At 40.4% G+C, this 25,961-nt stretch overlaps 2 protein-coding genes across 5 annotated transcripts in view; one reads left to right on the top strand and one right to left on the bottom strand.

The window, feature by feature from the left end:
- The window catches only part of mgat4c (mgat4 family member C), a 117,065-nt gene that overhangs the window by 74,683 nt on the left and 16,421 nt on the right, over positions 1-25,961 (bottom strand). The gene's annotated exons all lie outside the window — the stretch shown is intronic.
- On the top strand, positions 22,637-23,450 carry LOC138205891 (DBF4-type zinc finger-containing protein 2 homolog). Its single transcript, XM_069162245.1, has 2 exons — positions 22,637-22,882; positions 22,932-23,450. Exons 1-2 carry the CDS (start codon positions 22,637-22,639, stop codon positions 23,448-23,450), a joined length of 765 nt encoding a protein of 254 aa, XP_069018346.1.

Below are 25,961 nucleotides of genomic sequence, written 5' to 3'. Positions count from 1 at the left end.
TAGCCGGGAGCTAGCAAGACTCCACATACGTTTTAACCAACCAAACCGATTATTTTCGACAGAAAACTTTAACAAACAACAAAAATAAAATGCTTAAAGTACTTAGAAATGTATTGTGATAACATAACAATCACTACTAACCTGATTTGTACAGGAAGTCAGAGAAAAGAGACGTTAGACGTGTTCCCTCCACGGGCTGCTCTCCGAAGTAGCTTCACCACAACTAGCGCTCCCAGAAGCAGACACGCCCCCTGGTGTCGCAATTGAGTAACTGCATCTTCAGGATTACAATTTAAACTCACTGTAACGATGCATTCAAATCAGGCCTTTTTTCACTAATAATTACAACACTAACGTCACAGTTGTGACCCTTCATTCACCTTCACACGCTTCATTTTCTGATGACCAAAATCGTCACAAGTAACTTTCTATCTTTCAAGAACTGGACAGAAATCTCGGGATTCTTATGTGAGAGTCAGTGAATCTCTAGGAGCATGTATGTGTGTGTGTGTGTGTGTGTGTGTGTGTGTGTGTGTGTGTGTGTGTGTGTGTGTGCGCACACTGAACCTCTTCTGCTGAGAGTAACAATAAAACACAGCTGAATGTGAAGTCCTCACTCAGCAACTTTAATGCTGGCTCTGCGAACAAAGGGGTCAAAGCTTACAGTAATTTTTGTTCTCTCCACATCAATATATGATGCTTCACTGGGGGCAATAAGAACCTGTCCGCAGTTATAAAAGGGATCTGTTAGGATGAGATGAGCGAACACACTCTCCGTGCACACCGGGCACCTTCTGACCCTCCGACGGCGTCGGGAGGGAAACAGCCAGGTCTTAACGGCTCAATTCTACATTCCCGCTCAGAACCACTGGAGTCAGCTCTGGTTTATTACAGCTAATGTACCATCTGCTTTCCAGGGTGACTTCTCATTAAATAAGGAGGGGATAAATAACATATTTCACGTCAGCAGCGCTGAACCTTAATGTGCCCGGCGCTGGTGGAGCGGCGGACACAGACGGGCCTGACAGCTCCTCTTTAGACCGTCTGTGCAACACGGTGAAAAATGCAAGCAGAGGGCCTTTACGAGATCGCTGCTCCGCACAGCTTTGACAGATATTTTGCATCCGAAGACATCTCAGGGAGCTTGTCACATTTTATGCTCTGAGCTGAGATTAAATCAATTTGAGTTTCACTTGCACCCACAGATCAATACGTCCTGCTAAGTATCCCACATTACTCTCACATTTTTACATTATGAATTCAAAGGTCTGCAAATATCAGCGCTTGTAAAATCATGTCAAGCCAGAGATGTGTTCCCCTGATTAAAAACAAGAACTGGAAAAGCAGATCTACATTTATGGATGCAACAGAGAGCAGAGACCAGGTCAGCAGACTTTCTTTATATCTTCATTAAACGCTCCATAGAGTCCCCACTATATTTTGAAGATTACTAGTCGTGGGAGCTCGAGGTAACAAATTCACCACCTTTATAAAGTCGCCGGTGATGCAAAGTAATGTCCTCTGTTTATCTGTTTCCGCAGACAATTAAATTCTCCATTAATGACACTGTGTATTACAAGGACAAGCGTGCGTGGGTGTGTAGATGTGCGAGCACCAAAGCACAATAAATAGCGACTCCCTGGGTGCTGCTTAATTCCAGCCAGCCACCGTCGGGATGGGCGGGTTTATAGAAGCATCTGTTTACCACCCAGCACGGCTTATCTGACAATAAATATTTATTATTTATTAATTGTAAGATAAACCGTTAGACTACTTTAAATGTTCAAGTATCGTAGGAAGAACAGCTGCAGTTAATCTCACCTCTCAACACCGGCTCATCCCGTTCAACATGAACGGATTAATAATTCAACAAGAGCTGCTAGAGAGAGCTGGAGTGAAGCGTTCAGGTTCGTTATAAACATTTCTTTAACCACAGAACCACAGAGCGGAAGAAGGGACTCCCAAACTTCCTAATCATTCATTTACATTGTTTACTGTATCTCTGAGTTGATACTCAGTCAGATAATTCACCTCCAAGTGATGCAACACAGCTTGTTTTCCCACCAAGAGAACCGAGGTTACAACATAACCAAGAGATTCGACTGTTTCCAGTCACATTAAAGTTGTGAGGAACCGCTGACGTTCTCGAGCGCCACATTTCATCAACCTGATCCCAGGAGCTCCTGGAGAGCACGCAGTTCGGGAGGAAACTGCAAGACAGGATTTTGTGTTCATATCAAAGTGTTCAAATGCATCTTTAATTTTGCACATGTGGAAATAAAACTACTCGCATTATCTTCAAGTGCTGGTTTTTTTTTCATTGAGGTCCCAAATTACATTAAAAATGACTCACTGATGTGATATTAAAACTTTGAGACATAAACTCTGCTTTTGGTTTTAACAAATGTTACTCGCCCTCCGATAGAGCTCTCAACCCGCAACTTGAATGTACTTTTAAGTGTTTTTAACTGTGTACTTAACTTCCCATTTTAAGTGCTGCAGTCCGACAACTTTCATCTAAAAACAGCTGTTAAAGTAAAAACTTCCTTCTATCCATTCATGCTCCACAGCTTTGAAGTGAAACTGATGCCATGTTGTAGTTTGCATCCGAAAACACTTTTTTTTTACTAATTTTATAAAATTTCAGGGACCAGAATATCTGAATACCGTTTATACAAGAAGTAGCTCCGCCCCCGAGATCCGATTGGTCAACTGAACATCTGGAACAAATCATCACGACATCACATCCTGCTCATCACTACAAATATCACTCCACCTCCTCAATGGGAACATAGAATTAGAATAGAATGTCATGGTCGCTCCGAGCACCCGTACCGTAACACCACGGATAGTCACGCACTTACAATCCTAGAGGAGGCTAGCTGGACCGGTTTGGTTTGAACACATGACACGGAGCTAACATGTTAAAAACACATGAGAACATGGATATCTTTGTTCATCAGATATCTTTGTTCATCAGATATCTTTCTTTGTTCACCAGATATCTTTGTTCACCAGATATCTTAGTTCATCAGATATCTTTGTTAATCAGATATCTTTGCTCATCAGATATCTTTGTTAATCAGATATCTTTGTTCATCAGATATCTTAGTTCATCAGATATCTTTGTTCACCAGATATCTTTGTTCATCAGATATCTTTGTTCACCAGATATCTTAGTTCATCAGGTATCTTTGTTCATCAGATATCTTTGTTCATCAGATATCTTTGTTCACCAGATATCTTAGTTCATCAGGTATCTTTGTTCATCAGATATCTTTGTTCACCAGATATCTTTGTTCATCAGATATCTTTGTTCTTCAGATATGTTTGTTCATCAGATATCTTAGTTCATCAGATATCTTTGTTCATCAGATATCTTTGTTCACCAGATATCTTTGTTCATCAGATATCTTTGTTCACCAGATATCTTTGTTCATCAGATATCTTTGTTCATCAGATATCTTTGTTCTTCAGATATCTTTGTTCCAACCAGACTGAACTAGCTGATCAGTTTAGTGTTTCTATGTTTTGTATTTATTCAGTTGGAGACTAGAAATCCTCTCTGTTGCTAGGTGGTTGCTAAGGGTCGGACTACTTCCTGGAGTAGTAAACATTGCATACGTAACATAAGAGTCTACTAACATCACTGATTATTTTCCAGTTGTTAGCCATACCCCATGTGTTGCCATGGAAACGAAGATCACACTAAGAAATCGTTTTTTGAGAGTGAATTGCTCCACAATGTGAAAACATTTAGATTACATGTTTTATTTACATGGTAACTTGTTGTATTATCACAATATTACACGAGAGGTTGCTTAACGTGATGTGGTGTAACACGGAGAAAATCAGTTAAACCACCAAACTAACCTCCAATCTGTGCTTCTCAAATGATTTCCCAGCCAACCTCGCCCGGTTGAACACAAACTAAAAAAGGAGAGAAATTTTACTGCCTCAGCATAAAACAGATCCGCTGTCAGTCTTTGACGGCACGCTGAGCTGATTTCCAACTAAAGTCAGTACAGTCTGAGCTCCACAGCACGGTATGAAATCTCATTAATTAATGTTGCACCAAAAATATATATCTAATTTCCCTTCTTTTGTGATCTTGATAAATTGGATGTTTTTCATTCAAAAAAGTCCCTTTTCAGTAGAAACCTCATCATGAATTCAGTCTGAAAGAGCCTCGAGAAAGAGCTCCTGTTTTCACATCACGTCCCATTTCAGACTCTTCAGTCCGAAGGTTTCTTCTGTGCACTTTCCTCCGAGACACTCACACACCGCGACGCCAGAGAGAGTCCAGCGAGGTAGAAAGAGCTCCCCGGAGTGGTTTTCTTCTTCTTCGCTCCACCACTGGACACGTTGCAGAGCTCTTTGCAGACGGACACATGCTGCGCCATCTCCTCATGAAAACACCCCGGGTTTCCTTTTGGGGCGGCGCTCTGCTGGCGGGAGGCGTCACTGAGAGCTCCAACAGCAACGGCTGCTGAAGTCAGCTTCTGGCGTGACGACGTCAGGCTGGCAGCTCGTTACACACGGCGGTCATACGACCTCCCCACCGCCTCCTAATCTAACCCGGTCTTTGTATTTTCATCTCTCAACGATACCGTCGCCATATTTTGGAGAAAAGTTTCTCTTTATTATAATAAACATGTTTTTGAAGGGCTGGGTGTTTAAGAACAACAACCTGATAATATGCCACCTCAGTGTTGTGTTGATTTATGATCTGAGGAGTCATGTGTTACCGTTCTGCAGCTTCGTGGTGACTTTCAAACGCACTGTGCAGCCGTGACGACCTCTCGGCCATTCAGCAGCTCCGGAGAAGGCTGACCCTAATTACAGTGTTGGCTTTGCTGTCAACCATCTCATTGAAAACCAGCCACAGCGTTGGCGACTCCAGCATACAAGCTGTTCCCAATGGAAAGCAATTTAACGCTCGGCTGCTCAAAGAACAAAATATATGCAGCACAAGAAATCCCTTAGATAAATTAGAGCAGACGAGTGGACTCAGTAAGGAGCTTTATCTGCGGCCTGATGAGCCACCTGCCACCTTAGGAGGGACACAAAACCACAACATGGCGGGAAGCAGTCGAGTTTTCCAACAGAGGCTGCTGGGAGAAGATAACGGCGACAGGGAAGAACCCACGAAGACGTTTGGACATTCAGTCAAGTTACAACAAACTCAACCTCACCGATTCAGGATTGTTCTTTTTTACTGTTGGCTTTTTGAACAGGAAATAGTGTTAAAAAATGTCCTGTTGACAAATGCCAGAAAATCCAGCCTGTAAAGGAAAAACTAAGTGTCCCATAAAATACAAGACCCAACCAGAAACCAAACATTATTCCTTCAGTGGAAAACCTGTCACACGTCTGCTCAAGTTACCAACTAAATAAAACACGTAATCTAAATGTTTTCACATTGTGGAGCGATTCACTCTCAAAATGTAAAACTTTTTGCTAGTGTAACCTCCGTTTCCATGGCAACACATGGGGTATGACTAACAACTGGAAAACAATCAGTCCCTTCAGTAGACTCTTATGTAACCTACGCAATCACTACTCCAGGAAGTAGTCGGACCCTTAGCAACCACCTAGCAACAGAGAGGATTTCTAGTCTCCAACTGAATAAATACAGAACATAGAAACACTAAACTGATCAGCTAGTTCAGTCTGGTTGGAACAAAGATATCTGATGAACAAAGATATCTGATGAACAAAGATATCTGAAGAACAAGGATATCCATGGACTCATGCATAAATATCTTCTCATGGATAATAAGACTACAAATTGAACACCACTAAAGTGTAAAATATGGGACCTTTAAGATGGATATCGAGAGCAAAATAACTAATAGTTCCTGAATTCCTAAAAGGTTTGTGGATGAATCCCTGCACTATAAAAAGATATGTCCTTCCTTTAAGTTAAGCAGCCTGTACATTCATATCGATAAAAATAACCAATGTTCTTTCTCAGCAGTTAGTGGGTGCAGAAACATGTCGTGTGAAGTACAGTATGCAGTGGTGGTTGAGGAGCAAATCAGCCCGGGTTGAGAGGTGCTCGGCTCGAGCTATGACCATGATGACCTTTAGATTGAAACAATGTCCTGGGGAGTCAAACCCATTAAGCACAGCAGCCGGAGTGAGCGCTGCACTGAGAATCCATCTCCTTAGATTAGCCGACAGCAAACAGGCCGCCGGCTGCAGCCGCCTCGGTGGAGTGACGCCCGCATGCCTCCGAGCAGCCTCCACCATGTAATCCCATTCGCCCTCCACAGACCGGGGCTGTGCCTCTTTGAACCTCTTTTTAAAGAACACACACACACACACACAAACACACACACACACACACACACACACACACACACACACACACACACACACACACACACACACACACACACACCTTCCCAATAAGAAAAGACAAGACTGAAGCAACAATTACACAGAAAGAAAAGAATTTTTCTTTCATCTTCTCAACCAACGTCTGACACTTCCTTTTTATATCTGATTTGCAGCTGCAGGCTGGCATAAATGTTTTTTTTTTTCATAACAAAGATCAGTCCCATTACAAGGACATTTGTCTGCTACTGTATTCAGTTTTTTTTTTACAATTATCATGGGAGGAATAATGTGATAAATAATTGTGTATCTGTTATTTGGCTGCTGCAGCACAAAGACTGAACCTTCACAAGTTGTTATCAGTCACTGTTTCTCATAGATGACAGAAATAATATATTTTATATCTCAGTCACTAAACTGAAGACTAGACTACTAAAATGAAATGTCATTGCAGGAACACCGTTATTTACTGTCCACAAGTCTCAAAAATGTGTTGTTTTCCTGATACAAGAGAGTGTTTATGATAAAAAAAAAATAAAAAAATTTAAAAAGTCATTTTGTGATCAGAAAAAGCCTCCATTAATATACAATCGTAAAATATGGGGGGAAAAAACAAACACCTGTCAGCCAATCAGCATCAAGAACATGGCACTGCCATGTTATAATGAGCTGCAGCTCCGGAGGGATTGGGGGAACTAATGCCCACCAGATGAAGGCTGAAGATCAATACCAACACAGACATCTTTATACATTTTTAATGATCATTTTTAAAAGAATATTCAAACAAGAAAAACGTTGATACCCAGAGGAAGGACTGCGATGGAACCAAAACATTCCCATAAACATCAGTCCCAGTGTTTGACTTTGACTGAAGCACCGAGTCTGTAACTGATACCAAACAATCCCCTGTATGTCTGTTTGTTGTTGGCCCGGATTGTCTCGAAGTGCTCCGTATATTTACCCTCCATTCACTGCTATGCTTTGTTGCACTCTGTGAAACAAGGAAGAATTCAATTACATGGTAGCCGAGGCCCCCGACAAGAGCTCACTCTTGTTTCAATCACCCCACAGGTGGATATGGGGATGAGGAGAAGTCGCCACACCGCGGACCAGCAGAGGGCAATGATGCGTGAGGAGGCGCTCAGAGGGCGGCGGGCAGTGTTACGGAGAGACGGGGAGCTAAAGTCCTGCTCGTCAAACAACAGCGTCAATTCAGGAAGTTAATAGAACTTTATTTTGACATTGTGGAGTCCGATAAGATAAAGCTAAAGTAAAGTAAAGTAGTACTGTGGTAAAAATAATCTACGTGTTTTGGTTTCTTTCTACAACCCCAATTCCAGAAAAGTTGGGAGTAAAATGTGAATAAAAACAGAATGCAATGATTTGCAAATCACATAAACCAATATTTAATTGCAAATAGATCAAAGACAACATATCAAATGTTGAATCAGAGAAATTTGATTACTTTATGGAAAATATCTGCTCATTTTGAATTTGATGGCAGCAACACGTCTCAAAAGAGTTGGGACAGGGTCAACAAAAACTGGAAAAGTTGTGTAGCACTAAATAAAAACACCTGGTGGAGCATCTCACAATTAATTTTGTTACCATGGCAACAGATCAGTAACATGATTGGGTATAAAAAGATGATTTCAGAGAGGCGGAGTCTCTCAGCAGTGAAGATGGGGAGAGGTTCACCACTCTGAAAGACTGTGTTGGAAAATAGTTCAACAATCTAAGAATAATGTTCCTCAACGTAAAACTACAAAGAATTAGTGGATTTCATCATCTACGGTTCATAATATCATTAAAAGATTCAGAGAATCTGGAGAAATCTCTGAACACAAGGGACAAGGCTGGAAACCAATATTGGATGGTGGTGATCTTCGGGCCCTCAGGCAGCACTGCATTAAAAACACACTATTCTGGAGTGGAAATCACTGCATGGGCTCAGGAACACTTGTGAAAACCATCGTCTGTGAACACAGTTCATCGCTGCGTCCACAAATGATGTTAAAACTCTCCAAAGAAGAAACCAGATAGAAACATGACATGTTCTATTTTGTATTAAATATGGGTTTACCTGATTTACAAATCACTGCCTTCTGTTTTATTAGCATTTTACTCAGCGACTCAACCTTTTTGGAAACGGGGTTGTACATTTAATATTATGTTTGAATGGTCAATGGTACAAAATGGAGGCATGTCTTTTTATTGTATTGCCTTTTTTCTTTAAAAAAAAAAATCCTACAGCCCGTTCGCACTTTGAAAACTGTGAGCCATAATGTGTAGACTGCAGCCATCCCACTGACGGCCCTCTTTAAGAATACCACTGTGCCCAGAGAGGATGAGCGGACTCCAAGAAAACAAACACCATCAATCATCATGATTGTCACACTTTTCATTAAGTTAATAATTTCCCTGTGAAGACGGCTGTGGATCCGCGGCTGCAGAGACAATTTAAGGCAGTAATCAACCATGTTATGAGCCCACATTGATAATTAATGGGTGACAATTGTAGTCGGAGGGTACCATGGAAGCGGTGTGAAATCTTGTTTGTATTTCAACTTATTCTTCTCAATAACGTGATATGTTTTTCCGTATTCCTCGGGGCCGGTCTGTCTTCGGTGATTGAATGCTGCCTTGTCCTGGAGGAGACCAGATCATTTAACTGCTATTCTCTTCAGCTCCCTATGGAAACTCTTTGTGTGTGTGTGTGTGTGTGTGTGTGTGTGTGTGTGTGTGTGTGTGTGTGTGTGTCCGGTTTGACTCATTGTATATACAGCCTGTAAATTATATTAATGGGTAAAGCCCAGAGAGGGATGTTGTGGTGATAACACAAACATTGCACAAGCTGCAGAGTGACAGTGAGGAATATGGCTGGGAATTAAGTCAAGATTGAGGTGTAAAGAGGGTGACGACTACACAGGAGCCAACTTTCATCAGAACGGATATGAAACTGTGAAGACAAAACTGTCAACATGACCAACACAAAACTTACCAATCAAATTACTACAGGAACTATAAAAGAAACAGTTTCAGACAAGTTCATATTTGGCCAAAGTGCCACACAACAAAGGATCCAACTTGTGTAGAAAATACTGTTTGATATATTCCATTCAGACCAAACAGTACACCAAAAACTCCATTAATTTATTATGTGTGACAAATGTGTTTAGTATTTTGGTGAACACAAGTGCTGGTGAAACTGACGCAGCGCGGCACCCTGGTGAAGTGGGAGGAATAGATCATTAGAAGGTGTGTTAATGAATAAACGGATGTTGTGGTTTTAATAAATACACTGATGTTGTGGTTTTAATAAATACACTGATGTTGTAGTGTTAAAAAATAAACTGATGTTGTGGTGTTAATTAATAAACTGAAGTTGTGGTGTTAATAAATAAACTGATGTTGTGGTGTTAATAAATAAACTGATGTTGTGGTGTTAATTAATAAACTGAAGTTGTGGTGTTAATAAATAAACTGATGTTGTGGTGTTAATAAATAAACTGATGTTGTGGTGTTAATAAATAAACTGATGCTGAGGTGTTAATAAATAAACTGATGTTGTGGTGTTAATTAATAAACTGAAGTTGTGGTGTTAATAAATAAACTGATGTTGTGGTGTTAATAAATAAACTGATGTTGTGGTGTTAATAAATAAACTGATGTTGAGGTGTTAATAAATAAACTGATGTTGAGGTGTTAATTAATAAACTGAAGTTGTGGTGTTAATAAATAAACTGATGTTGTGGTGTTAATAAATAAACTGATGTTGTGGTGTTAATAAATAAACTGATGTTGTGGTGTTAATAAATAAACTGATGTTGTGGTGTTAATAAATAAACTGATGTTGTGGTATGAATACATAAACAGATATTGTAGTGTTAATAAACAAACGGATGTTGAGGTGTTCATAACTAAACTGAGGTTGAGGTGTTAATAAATAAACGGATTTTGAGGTGTTAATGAATAAACTGATGTTGAGGTATTAATAAATAAATGGATGTTGTGGTGTTAATTTAAAAACTAATGTTGAGGTGTTAATAAACAAACGGATGTTGAGGTGTTCATAACTAAACGGATGTTGAGGTGTTCATAAATAAACTGATTTTGAGGTGTTCATAAATAAACTGACGTGTGTTGATTAATAAAGTGATGTTGAGGTGTTAATAAATAAAGTGATGTTGTGGTACAATAAATAAAGTGATGTGGTGTTAATGAAGAAAGTGATGTTATGGTGTTAATGAATAAAATGATGTGGTATAATAAATAAACTGATTTTTGGCTGCTGCATCATGATGCATGCCAACTGCTTGATTCCCATCCAGTTCAATAGATAGACAAGAGTCAACTTAGTTTTTACATGTTTAAATGAATTGGAAGGTTGCACTTAAAAATGTATTAATTCATTGATTTATGTAAGTATGATTAAAATCGTAGGACATCCACTAAACCTGTCTGTGGCCTTTTGGTCATGTGTCATCTGCCAACTGAGGCCACTGAAACAGCGTTGGGCCTGCTGCGCCTGATTTAGACCTGGTCTCAGTTGGTGGAAGCACAAAGTGCAACTTTGACACACAAATTGCTTTGAACTGGTGCGTCTTCCAAAAAATAAATAGAAATACCACTGCGCCTGGACTTGCAACGCTTTCCACTTTGTTAACTTACTGTTACGGTCTGAGATGTCTAAGGGAATACATTTGGAGCAAACCACCTATAGTGTGGCGCAATTGTTCTCCAACATGACAACGTACCTGCAACCAGCACATCGACAACGTGCAAGTTTCTTCCCCACAACAACACAATTATCACAGAAATATGATCACACCAATCACATCTGTAGTGTGTAGTAGCATTTCTATGCTACGGCTACTGTTGAGGCCATGCAGCTGCACGGTAGGCTCAGATTCTACACTGACGTATAAAATAGCCTTCGAAGCCGGCTGCAGCTCCCTGTGGAGCTGTTGGCTTTAGCTTTTTTGCTTTTCCTTGTCAGTATCAGGAAGTGTTTGTTGAACTTTCTGAGGTTTCACGAGGTCTTCTTTTGTATGCAGTCCTGCCCACTGTGCTGCGTTTTTTTCAACATGGCCTTGACGTTTTCCAGAGACAACATTATTCACTTCCTTTTCATAATGTTGTAGCAATGCAACAATATTTCAATAACAGTAGGTGGTTTCTGTACAGACAACGATTGAAACAAGTCAGGTCATCAATTATCTAATAAAAAACAATTAAATCACTTTGAAATCACTTTTCAAAATGAGCAAATTAAGTTATTTGAAAATGTGACCTTTTGCGACACTTTACAGTCAAAACAATTAATTATAAAATTCATTAGGAGATGAATGACAAAAAACTTTTTATTAGTTGCCACTATTGATACAAGAATGACTCAAAGTCGTTTTACCACTAGCATTGATTCCCTAGACTGCACACAATGTTACATTAAACTACAGGGACTGATTGGCTGCTGTACTTTATTTGATTTCACAAAACTGACAATAAGTCGATTGAAATATTTTACCCCCAGGACAGCAACTACCTTTGATGCATTTGCAATGAAATGCAGACATTCCTCTGTCCTTTAAAACAGATTTTACAGTTTATTCAGCCTGAGCAGATACGATTAGATTTCTACACATTTTCTGTCAGACATGTTATTTTCTTTAGGATTAATTTCAATGGCTATTTATGAACATGTGAAAGAAGCCTGATACAAAAAAGCCCAAAATACTGTAAAGCGTTTTAACTGGAGGTGTTTCTTCTTTCTTATCATTTGTAAAAAATGTGCTTTCAGCAGGCATTCAGTATGCCGTGAGTATAGTCCAGGAGTAGTACCGAGCAGACTTGGCTCACAGGTTAAACTTCCATTTCTGCTGTTACCATTGAAAAGTTATTTTTAAAATGTGGCACTTTGACCTCAGGTTGAATTGAAATCACCAGCTCTATACTCAGTAATGTTTTGTGCATCACCACGGCCATTTTGTTTTTTTCAGCGTGATTGCCACATTCAGTCGCCCCTTTTAAAGTCATTTTGCTTCACACTGGAGCTCTGGGGGAGTGGCAGGAATGTTCAGGAGAAACCACACTATTGTAGGCCATTGATACACGGGTAAATAAATGATTTCTGTTCAAGCACATACAAACTCGCAGTCTTTCCTGCACATAATGAACACACACCTGTGTATTCTGCCTATTCCTGTCCTTTCCAACCTCCTTCCCCTTCTTTCTATTCATCCGCTGGTGCTTGGCTCTGGTGACGGCAAATCAGGACTGGGCACAGGCTAATCGTGCGCCCCACAGGCTCGGTAAGGCTCCAGCAATCTGAGGACAGCACATTACCCCAGACACACTTTAGTGTGGCACAGCAGCCTGAATGCCATGTCCACCGAGAGGGAGCGACAGAAACCGCTGGCGTTTGGCCCATCGGCGGCTTTCAGCAGGTTTCTGGCTCTGTGAAATCACTTTGCACCACTAATGATGTCTTTTCATGAGCCACGATCCATCCCAGATTTTTTTGGATAGCCATAGGGAGCACGTACGTGAAGAGGGCATGAATACAAAAACAAACATACATGTATAATTTCTGCTTGAAGATTCCAGCAAGACACTTATAGGTAAAGATTTCAATTCAGACAAGACTTTGCACTAAAACACAAATGTGTAGAAGCAGGATTGTATTAAAGTTTGATGAACCAGGTCATGAAATATGAAAGTGCTGATAAAGTGGATGTTAACAGGTTGCCTATGGGTGGACTGAGCTTAGAAGTGAGGTGAACTTTCCTCCTGCAGAAACAACTATTAAAAAAAAACACGTGTGAGTGTGTTAAGTACTAATGCTGCTTGTGATCAAATGAAACTGGAGCTTTACAGTTTTCCCAGAATGCAACAGATGGATTAGTAAAACATTTACATGGTAATGGCTAATCATTATCCACTCACTTATTGAAGTGTTTCTTTTTAATTAAAAAGTTTTCTGTTCAGGAAAGTGTTCCAAATTCTCATTACACTGCTGAACAATGATGAAAGAGCGACAGATTAAAAACGACAAAATTCCACTTTTACATTCACTTCTGAAATTTCACTGCTAACTTTTATTATAGACTTAAATGACAATATTTTTGGAAGTGGATTCTTCTGTGCTTCCAGTGATTCAGACTTGGATCACAGTAAATGTACCAGCTCAAACTGCCAATGGTGCTTATTCCTGTTTGTGGTCAAATATACGTTTTATTGAAATTTAAGTTGACAGAAACTAAAATTATGATCATGAAATCAAGTCATTTAAACGTTTACTGGTTCCAGCTGTTTTATGTCACCTTAAATTTGGTATGTTTGAATGTTACACTGTGAATTCAAAATAAAACGGGGTCGAACAAACAAGGTGCCGTGTGTTGGGCGTTGTTCACTGTTTCATTTTATAAACTGAAAAAATGAGTCAGTAAATAAAATGTTTTTTATGCTCCTGTTGGGCATGAATGGATTTCAGCACAGAGCAGGAGCAAGAAAACAAATAAACACATTTTCCCAGTTACGTCGCTCGATCAACATCAGGTCCGGTGTTACAGGACATTTTGTGACCACTGGTTCGTGCGAATTCGCGATTTCACCACAGACTTGAAAAGAGAGTGAAAACAAACTTTTGTTTCCGAGTTGAGAAATTAGCAAAAGAGCTTCTTGAAACGCTGCAGAAATCCTACGGCCATGAGCAGTGAGCCAGGCGAGGTACAACGTCGCCGTCCAAGACCGAAGGAGGTGCATCAAATCACAAGGTAGTGCACCATGAATCGGTTTCCCTGAGTCAGACTGTCAACACCGAGTTCCACCCGGAGGCTCTGAGGTCTCAGGGAAACATTCTGTACAAACTATTGAAGCTGCGGTGCGATGGCAGTTGGGTTCTTCATCCTGAGTGAGTTTCTCGCCTGCACTGACACCATCATGGCTCCACCTTTACTCGCCGCATTTTTGCTTCCTGCGACTTCTTTCTGGTCCCCAAAAGTTTGAGACAAAATGTTATGTTTGCTCTGAAGTTTAAAGTTCATGTAAAAGGTTCAAAAGCCCACGTGCCAGTGAAAAAAACTGTGTAACACAGAAACTGATGATGATCAAGTGACGTAACTCCTCAAAGTTACTGCTTCCCTCTGATCTGTGCACTTTACTGTCCTCCACTCCACAACAGCCTCAGAACATTTAAGTTCTATACAAGAACTGCCATCCAGTTATTTAAACAAGAGAGCATGAAGAATACTGAATATGCACACTGGAATAAATGTGATTTAGATTTCCATCCATCAATATTTTTATGCATTTACAATATTTCTCTTCTGCCGGATACACAAACTCCACTGAGGAGGAATCCAGCCTGTTGGAAACAAGGCATGCTATAGCTTATACTTTATATATATATATATCTGTAATCCTGTTGAGAGCAGGGTCCTTAAACTGATTCCATATTTAATATAGAATAGTCTTACAGGTACTTGAACAGGAATGCAGATCTAATAGCATTAAAGTTGGTCTGTTTTGGAGTGAAGCCTTGTTTTGCTGTTCTGTTTAACCCACTTTGAGCAAGAGATTGTGCGAGATGAATAACATGTTTGTGTTGCTCTTTTGAGAGTGACATGAGAGAGGCGGAACTTGAAAAGAGGCTGGAAGTGCTAATGAGCCTTATTTTAACAACACAACGCCGCCATGAATATTTAACAGCTAACCATAAAAAGTCTGATAAATCCCCCATTCTGAGTGAGAAATGCTCTCTGTAACGCTGCTGCTGCAGAGACGTTGCGGCACAACATCACTCTGCAACAGCATTGTTTGCTATTAAACAACAACTTGTACATTTTTATAATATAGAAAAGATGATTTTGAATTCAGCCTATTTTGAAAATGGGATAAAGACTCGTTAACATAACCACACACTCTGAAATCCCTCATGGAAAATGAATTAATTCAGAATAATTTTTTTATGTGAAGTGTGTGTTTTAGATAAAGCAACTATCATTTTTTAAATTACTGCAAAGGGCCCTTAGTTATTCATGAACCATGTCGGATACTCAAACTTTCTCCACACGTTTAAAAGGAGGACGAGTTTCAAGGTATTCGGAGAGATGCTGCAAGGTGCTCAGTCCTACGGACTCACTTTGTTGCTACGCAACAACAAGGGCACCAGCCCCATTTTCGGGAAAACAACTTCACTGTCCAGAATAAATAAAGATAGAGGGAACACACCATGAACCTCTTCAGTGGGGTTAAGTCGCTGGGAATAACACTCAGCAGACATCAAGTACTGCGGCTGCACCGGCCAAAGACTTGTTTGTGTTCAGTAATTAGACTTTTTACTCTCAGGACCGAAGCAAACGCCCCGCATAGCTACGATTCTCCAAATGTTTACAGGGTGTGAAGAGGACAATGTGTGTCTTCGTGACATCTAATTAAGATAAAAATGTGAAGTCGTGAATTATGTTTTGTGTGAAAAAAAATGCATTTCTTAGAGCTCCTATTTTTAGGGTTTGTGGACACTCAAAAGATGGAAAATGTATGTAAATGTTGTTTGTGGCTTTTCATAAAGAAAGGGTGAGCAAACACCCTCAGAACAAATCAAAAGGCTACCGGGCCGCTAACAACAGTAACTGGGACTCCTTATCAAAGAAGCGCGGCTTTATCTCATTAAAGCAGGCGAGAAAGTGGGAAAAAAAAGCTGTATCTCCAAAGGGAAATGAAACAGTTTTGCCCGTATTTGCTTTTGTTATTTAGCTGGAACCGCTCAAATTAATTACTCTCATCTACCTCACTCTATTCATTATTCTGGCTGTAAACACATTAGTCAAATGAAACGTCTCCGAGCACACCTGGCTTCCTTATCTCCCGCGCTGTCGACAACCGGGCGGTTCAGTTTTCCAACGTGCTGCGAGCAGAGTATTAAAGAAACCCAGTGCCATTTATGGGATACGCTACCTGCTGCCTATTCCACCGATAGCTGCCTCCCAGGAAGCCTTAATGTATGAGATTTGTCAGTGTCAATTTCCCAGTTAATCTCTCTGGTCCACCTCGCTGCCGCCCATTCATTCTGCTGCCGTGTCGCTACCCGCTCACACCATCCCGAGTCGGATACTAAGGCGACGGGAAGCCCGGGAACAGGAAACACATCTGTGGTGGCCGGTGCTGCAGTGCGACCCTGCGTGTGAGCTGATACACGTCCAAGAAAACTGCTGGCACACAGTCTGAATGAGAGCCTGAAAATAAAAAGGACTCTGACAAGTCAGGCCTTAAAAACGGATTTATAATCGACTGTCCATCCGCCGTAGAACTTCCAAAATACTGAAAGTACTGAAAGTACTGAATACTGCGTTTCCTGAAAAACACGCTGGGATCACAACGGAAATGTTGGCGAAAGAAATATTGAGTTTATTTCATGTTAGAAAATGTCTATCTAGTTATTTGTTGTGTTTTCTTTGTGCATTTATGAGTGTTGTTGCCGGGAGGACTCACAGAATAAGAATTGAATTGTACTGCATGACAGACTGTTTCCTTTACATATGACAATAAAGGTTGAATTGAATTGAATTGTCTGTTGTTAGAAAGTAAAAACATCAAATACAAATGAGTAGCTGATTGTGCATCTGATTTAATAAAATCAACAAACTACAAACAATGTGTGGGAAGCCAGTGAAGGCACTAAAACCCTGCTAGTTTAAATGTATTTATTTCTAAACAAAACGCTCAAATGTGGCTTTCAATATCTTTTTAAGAAACTCGTCTGGACCAGCTGACTAACCGAGTCACGGCGTTGCACCATCTATCGGCCAAACGAAAAGACTTCCTGTATTGGTTTCAAATTAAAACCCCTCATTTCAAATTAAAAGCGCTTATGCATTTTATAAATGTCCAGCTATATATAGGCTATAGTGCAAAGTATACTTGTATCACACATCACCGCTGGCGACAGCGATGGGACACCTGTCAGTCTAATATTGTATTTCTGCACAAAAAACAGTTCCTTTATTCAAACTGTAAATCCACATTTGGGCAAAGAGTGGAGGTGAATGTTGGGGAAGTAGAAATGAGAGAGAGAGAAAAAATTATTTTTCCTGTTTGAATATTTCCCTGTTTCATGTTCATGAGCTTTTTTCTAAACTCTGTGCGCTCAGCAGCAATCAAGCAGCCGCAGCGACATTCAACGCTCTGAAGCTCCAACACAAAGGAAGGATAAACTGCGAATCAATACAGAAAGAAAAGCTTTTTGTTAGAAATGTATTACTCTGGCTTCTGAATACCTAATGTCTTCTTTTAACCGCGTCAAAAACCAGCATTACTCAAGAGCAGAGGAAGTATTTATTTGGGCAGCAGACGTGGAGTTGGCAGCCACACAGGTATAATTTGCTTTAAGTTCTGCAGTGAGCAAAATACAAATTTAGGCCACATTAAGAAAGTCCGTCCTCAGCTCATTACTGTTGGGACACCGGCACACTGGAGGGTCTGCCGGCCAATGACGTTACAGCATCAATTAATTAAAATAACTCTGCAAAAAACTAAATTAAGACCTCGACTCACATTAGTTCCAAATATCAGAGGATGACATTCAAACTTTACCAATGAGAAATGGAAAAAATGTGACATTCTCAGAGCTGCACACGCTGCGAGGAGGATTATGCTTATTTTAAGACTGCGTTTTTTTTGCGGAATATTTCTCCATTTTCTTGCTTAATATGTTTTCTATGTTAATAGAAATGATTATTCAATGGATTCTAGTGAGTTGACACATTAACGCCAAAGAAAATACCAACAAACACACACTTGTCATTCAGCACTTTACAACCATTTCTGCTATATTTTCTCCATATAAAAAGTATGTTAATTTGTTTATGCTGGATGTAATGATGCGTCCTAAATTGCAAAGTATGCAGTTTTCAGTCCCTGGTTGAAAACAAAACATCAGATACAGGTAGATTTCATTGAACAATGATCTTTCGGAGCTTCGGGGGTTGACTTTCTGAGAGAACTGAAAATCAGATTTATATATTTTTTGTGTAAATAATACTTTTTTCCAGAGTAATTCTGTTTTGGGGTCCGAGACGTGTGAGAGTACTGAATACAGCCATGCAACCCTCTGTTCCAGCAGACAGTATGTACATATAAATGAACATTTTTACATTCAAGCTCACACTGCTGACTGAACCTGGTTCATCTGTTTTAAAGTGTGAAGAGTTAAAACATCAAGAAACTGGACAACAATTAAAGATGCTGGAAAGCAAATTACATGATTTGCTTCTCAGTAAATGATATACGTGTGAAATGAGTCGCTGGAAGCTTCTGCAAAGATAGAAAACTTAGTTTCTTACCCGTCTTCAGCTCAGGTTTTTTAAGGCGAAGATAAAAGCTAACCTATCTATGTCACAACTACCTATCTACGTCACAACTACCTATCTACGTCACAACTACCTATCTACGTCACAACTACCTATCTACGTCACAACAACATATCTACCTCACAACAACCTATCTACGTCACAACAACATATCTACCTCACAACAACCTATCTACCTCACAACAACCTATCTACGTCACAACAACCTATCTACATCACAACTACCTATCTATGTCACAACTATCTATCTACGTCACAACAACCTATCTACCTCACAACAACCTATCTACCTCACAACAACCTATCTATGTCACAACTACCTATCTACGTCACAACTACCTATCTACGTCACAACTACCTATCTACGTCACAACAACATATCTACCTCACAACAACCTATCTACGTCACAACAACATATCTACCTCACAACAACCTATCTACCTCACAACAACCTATCTACGTCACAACAACCTATCTACATCACAACTACCTATCTATGTCACAACTATCTATCTACGTCACAACAACATATCTACCTCACAACAACCTATCTACCTCACAACAACCTATCTACGTCACAACAACCTATCTACGTCACAACTACCTATCTACGTCACAACAACATATCTACCTCACAACAACCTATCTACGTCACAACAACCTATCTACATCACAACTACCTATCTATGTCACAACTATCTATCTACGTCACAACAACATATCTACCTCACAACAACCTATCTACCTCACAACAACCTATCTACGTCACAACAACCTATCTACGTCACAACTACCTATCTACCTCACAACAACCTATCTACCTCACAACAACCTATCTACGTCACAACAACCTATCTACGTCACAACTACCTATCTACGTCACAACAACATATCTACCTCACAACAACCTATCTACCTCACAACAACCTATCTACGTCACAACAACCTATCTACATCACAACTACCTATCTATGTCACAACTACCTATCTACGTCACAACAACATATCTACCTCACAACAACATATCTACCTCACAACAACCTATCTACCTCACAACAACCTATCTACGTCACAACAACCTATCTACATCACAACTACCTATCTACGTCACAACTACCTATCTACGTCACAACAACATATCTACCTCACAACAACCTATCTACCTCACAACAACCTATCTACCTCACAACAACCTATCTACCTCACAACAACCTATCTACCTCACAACAACCTATCTACGTCACAACAACCTATCTACCTCACAACAACCTATCTACCTCACAACAACCTATCTACGTCACAACTACCTATCTACGTCACAACAACCTATCTACCTCACAACAACCTATCTACCTCACAACAACCTATCTACGTCACAACAACCTATCTACCTCACAACAACCTATCTACCTCACAACAACCTATCTACGTCACAACAACCTATCTACCTCACAACAACCTATCTACCTCACAACAACCTATCTACGTCACAACAACCTATCTACGTCACAACAACCTATCTACCTCACAACAACCTATCTACCTCACAACAACCTATCTACGTCACAACAACCTATCTACCTCACAACAACCTATCTACCTCACAACAACCTATCTACGTCACAACAACCTATCTACCTCACAACAACCTATCTACCTCACAACAACCTATCTACGTCACAACTACCTATCTACATCACAACTACCTATCTATGTCACAACTATCTATCTACGTCACAACTACCTATCTACGTCACAACAACATATCTACCTCACAACAACCTATCTACCTCACAACAACCTATCTACGTCACAACAACCTATCTACATCACAACTACCTATCTATGTCACAACTATCTATCTACGTCACAACAACATATCTACCTCACAACAACATATCTACCTCACAACAACCTATCTACCTCACAACAACCTATCTACGTCACAACAACCTATCTACATCACAACTACCTATCTACGTCACAACTACCTATCTACGTCACAACAACATATCTACCTCACAACAACCTATCTACCTCACAACAACCTATCTACCTCACAACAACCTATCTACCTCACAACAACCTATCTACCTCACAACAACCTATCTACGTCACAACAACCTATCTACCTCACAACAACCTATCTACCTCACAACAACCTATCTACGTCACAACAACCTATCTACCTCACAACAACCTATCTACCTCACAACAACCTATCTACGTCACAACTACCTATCTACGTCACAACAACCTATCTACCTCACAACAACCTATCTACCTCACAACAACCTATCTACGTCACAACAACCTATCTACCTCACAACAACCTATCTACCTCACAACAACCTATCTACGTCACAACAACCTATCTACCTCACAACAACCTATCTACCTCACAACAACCTATCTACCTCACAACAACCTATCTACGTCACAACAACCTATCTACCTCACAACAACCTATCTACGTCACAACAACCTATCTACGTCACAACTACCTATCTACGTCACAACTACCTATCTACGTCACAACAACCTATCTACGTCACAACAACCTATCTACGTCACAACAACCTATCTACGTCACAACTACCTATCTACATCACAACTACCTATCTACGTCACAACAACCTATCTACGTCACAACAACCTATCTACGTCACAACTACCTATCTACATCACAACTACCTATCTATGTCACAACTATCTATCTACGTCACAACTACCTATCTACGTCACAACAACCTATCTACATCACAACTACCTATCTATGTCACAACTATCTATCTACGTCACAACTACCTATCTACGTCACAACAACCTATCTATGTCACAACTACCTATCTACGTCACAACTACCTATCTACGTCACAACAACCTATCTACGTCACAACAACCTATCTACGTCACAACAACCTATCTACCTCACAACAACATATCTACGTCACAACTACATATCTACGTCACAACAACATATCTACCTCACAACAACCTATCTACGTCACAACAACCTATCTACGTCACAACAACCTATCTACGTCACAACAACCTATCTACGTCACAACAACCTATCTACCTCACAACAACATATCTACCTCACAACTACCTATCTACGTCACAACTACCTATCTACGTCACAACAACCTATCTACGTCACAACAACCTATCTACGTCACAACAACCTATCTACCTCACAACAACCTATCTACGTCACAACAACCTATCTACGTCACAACAACCTATCTACCTCACAACAACCTATCTACCTCACAACAACATATCTACGTCACAACTACATATCTACGTCACAACAACCTATCTACCTCACAACTACCTATCTACGTCACAACTACCTATCTACGTCACAACAACCTATCTACCTCACAACAACCTATCTACGTCACAACAACCTATCTACGTCACAACAACCTATCTACGTCACAACAACCTATCTACGTCACAACAACCTATCTACCTCACAACAACATATCTACGTCACAACAACATATCTACGTCACAACTTATCTACGTCACAACAACCTATCTACGTCACAACAACCTATCTACCTCACAACAACATATCTACGTCACAACAACATATCTACGTCACAACCTATCTACGTCACACCAACCTATATCCGTCACAACAAGCCTGCAGCTCATTTACATAAGAGGTCGTCCCACTGGACTTCAGTTCTCGTCCTGACGTAGTCAGATTGTTATTGTACATCAGCTAGCTGCTACAGGATGTCTCCCTCCACCTGCACGTCCATCTTTCCTGGAAGCAAGAACCTCCAAAGCAGCGCTGCATCTCTATTTAAATGTCCTACTGATGAAGGAAAAAGAGGTGGATTGATTTCATGAAGATCTAAAGGAGACTTTAGGATGAAGACCAACAGGCATCTGCAGGGATCATTTCATGGTGGATAGTTTCACCAACTTCCACCGGAGACGGACGGATTTCACGGACGCACCGCTCCTCCTGCAGCGCCGAGCCGAACCGAGCTTCACCCTCCCGGCCGTTCATCTCCCGGTCGCACCGGCACCGTCCGCTGCTGGCAGAGTGTCCCAGAGTGTCCCCCGCTGGCAGAGTGTCCCCCGCCGGCCGAGTGTCCCAGAGTGTCCCAGAGTGTCCAAGTGTCCCCCGCTGGCAGAGTGTCCGAGTGTCCGAGTGTCCCCCACCGGCCGAGTGTCCGAGTGTCCCCCGCTGACAGAGTGTCCCCCGCCGGCTGAGTGTCCCAGAGTGTCCCCCGCTGGCAGAGTGTCCCCCGCCGGCCGAGTGTCCCAGAGTGTCCCAGAGTGTCCGAGTGTCCCCCGCTGGCAGAGTGTCCGAGTGTCCCCCTTTGGCAGAGTGTCCCCCGCTGGCAGAGTGTCCCAGAGTGTCCCCCGCTGGCAGAGTGTCCCCCGCCGGCCGAGTGTCCCAGAGTGTCCCAGAGTGTCCGAGTGTCCCCCGCTGGCAGAGTGTCCGAGTGTCCCCCTCTGGCAGAGTGTCCCCCGCCGGCCCAGTGGCCCAGAGTGTCCGAGTGTCCCCCACCGGCCGAGTGTCCGAGTGTCCCCCACTGACAGAGTGTCCCCCGCCGGCTGAGTGTCCCAGAGTGTCCCAGAGTGTCCAAGTGTCCCCCGCTGGCAGAGTGTCCGAGTGTCCCCCTCTGGCAGAGTGTCCCCCGCCGGCCCAGTGGCCCAGAGTGTCCGAGTGTCCCCCACCGGCCGAGTGTCCGAGTGTCCCCCACTGACAGAGTGTCCCCCGCCGGCCGAGTGTCCGAGTGTCCCCCGCTGGCCGAGTGTCCCAGCACTTCCCAGAGTGTCCCAGAGTGTCCGAGTGTCCGCCGCCGCCAGTCCACCACTCAGCCTAAGTTCTATGTGCTTGTTATAATTATACTAGATAACTTGTCCACAGTAACTCTGCTATATTTAATCCGCGGTTCAAACCTCTAACGTGATTTTATTCGGTGTAGAATAACTTTATTTTCATGAAATGGGAGCTAACGTGCTAATTAGCTTCTATTGAGCTCGTAGCAGAGTTCAGAGGAAAATGCTCCGATAACCGTGGATTATTTTATGCGTCTCAATAAAGCTCCGATAAGAACTATAATATATGTAACTCTGTATTTTACATGTCGGGGTGATGGTGAACATGGACCAGAGGAGATCTAGTCCTCACATTAATGAGGGTTGTTGTTGTTGTACTCCGGTGTAACGTTACAATCACCGACCCTCTCGGTTACATTTACCGGTACCGGTCCGGATAAACGAGCCCGACTACATGTGGAGGAGGCTGCAGGTGGAGGTGGAGGAGGAGGTGAAAGTGGAGGAGGAGGAGGTGGAGGGACATCAGTGAAAGAGAAAGACTGTTGGCTTGACCTGAGCAGGTTCAAAGTTTGAATAGACATGTGATGTAATGAATTAACATGTGATGTAATGAATTAACATGTGATGTAATGAATTGATGTGATATAATGAATTAACATGTGATGTAATGAATTGATGTGATATAATGAATTGATTTTATATAATGAAATGATTTGATATAATGAATTGATTTGATATAATTAATTGATTTTATATAATGAAATGATTTGATATAATTAATTGATGTGATGTAATGAATTGATTTGATATAATGACTTGATTTTATATAATGAAATGATTTGATATAATGAATTGATGTGATGTAATGAATTGATTTGATATAATGAATTGATTTGATATAATGAAATGATTTGATATAATTAATTGATTTGATATAATTAATTGATTTGATATAATGACTTGATTTTATATAATGAATTGATCTGATATAATGAATTGATGTGACATAATGAATTGATTTTATATAATGAATTGACATGTGATATAATGAATTGATGTGATATAATGAATTGATTTGATATAATGAATTGATGTGATATAATGAATCGATGTGATATAATGAATCGATTTGATATAATTAATTGATGTGGTATAATTAATTGATGTGATATAATGAATTGATGTGATATAATTAATTGACATGTGATATAATGAACTGATTTTATATAATGAATTGATGTGATATAATGAATTGATGTGATATAATGAATTGACATGTGATATAATGAATTGATGTGATATAATGAACTGATTTTATATAATGAATTGATGTGATATAATGAATTGATGTGATATAATGAATTAATGTGATATAATGAATTGATGTGATATAATGAATTGATGTGATATAATGAACTGATTTTATATAATGAATTGATGTGATATAATGAATTGATGTGATATAATGAATTGATGTGAAATAATGAATTGATGTGATATAATGAATTGATGTGATATAATGAACTGATTATATATAATGAATTGATGTGATATAATGAATTGATGTGATATAATGAACTGATTATATATAATGAATTGATGTGATATAATGAATTGATGTGATGTAATGAATTGATGTGAAATAATGAATTGATGTGAAATAATGAATTGATGTGATATAATGAATTGATGTGATATAATGAATTGACATGTGATATAATGAATTGACATGTGATATAATGAATTGACATGTGATATAATGAATTGACATGTGATATAATGAATTGATGTGATATAATGAACTGATTTTATATAATTAATTGATGTGATATAATGAATTGATGTGAAATAATGAATTGATGTGATATAATGAATTGATGTGAAATAATGAATTGATGTGATATAATGAATTGATGTGATATAATGAATTGACATGTGATATAATGAATTGACATGTGATATAATGCAGCATTGTTCATGTTGCAGTTGTTACAGAACTAAATCAACTCCTCCTCTCTTATTATCTCCACTATTGTAATGCAGGTCGTTAGAAGTAGTTGGAGACTCACTGTCTTCTGTCTCTGGTGTCCAGTTTGACTCCTGTGTTACAGATCAGGGGGACAAGCTTCATTTATATGCATCTGTATGTTTCAGTCATTGGACAAATAAATTCGGATTCTATTGTTTTCATAAAGCAGGCTGCTCCGTCCACCAGAGAGACAGAGGACCAGTGGGACATCATGCATAAAGTCACTGAGAGGTTGGATGTCAGACGGACCGCTTAGTGGGGAAAGAACTGCAGCTACAGGACTGTCCTACTGAACACTGAACACCTTCCAGCGAGTGGGCGGAGCTTCAGCTCCTTCAGGACACGCCCCCCCCTCCCCCCAGTCTCAGAGCAGAGAAGACTGATGATTTTCTCACTATTTCAAAAT

This window comes from Embiotoca jacksoni, unplaced genomic scaffold, assembly GCF_022577435.1.
Source record: "Embiotoca jacksoni isolate LCO1_2020_lvr unplaced genomic scaffold, fEmbJac1.0.p SCAF_3, whole genome shotgun sequence".
NCBI classification, from domain to species: Eukaryota; Metazoa; Chordata; class Actinopteri; family Embiotocidae; genus Embiotoca; species Embiotoca jacksoni.
Note: the sequence above shows the minus strand (reverse complement) of the source record. Positions and strands in the feature narration are given on the sequence as shown.

Excerpts from the sequence above, each read along its gene's own strand:
- LOC138205891 (XM_069162245.1), top strand. The coding sequence starts at position 22,637 with ATGGTGGATAGTTTCACCAACTTCCACCGGAGACGGACGGATTTCACG. Across the intron at positions 22,883-22,931 it reads CGCTGGCAGAGTGTCCGAGT|AGTGTCCCCCGCCGGCTGAG; the intron begins GTCCGAGTGTCC and ends CCCCGCTGACAG.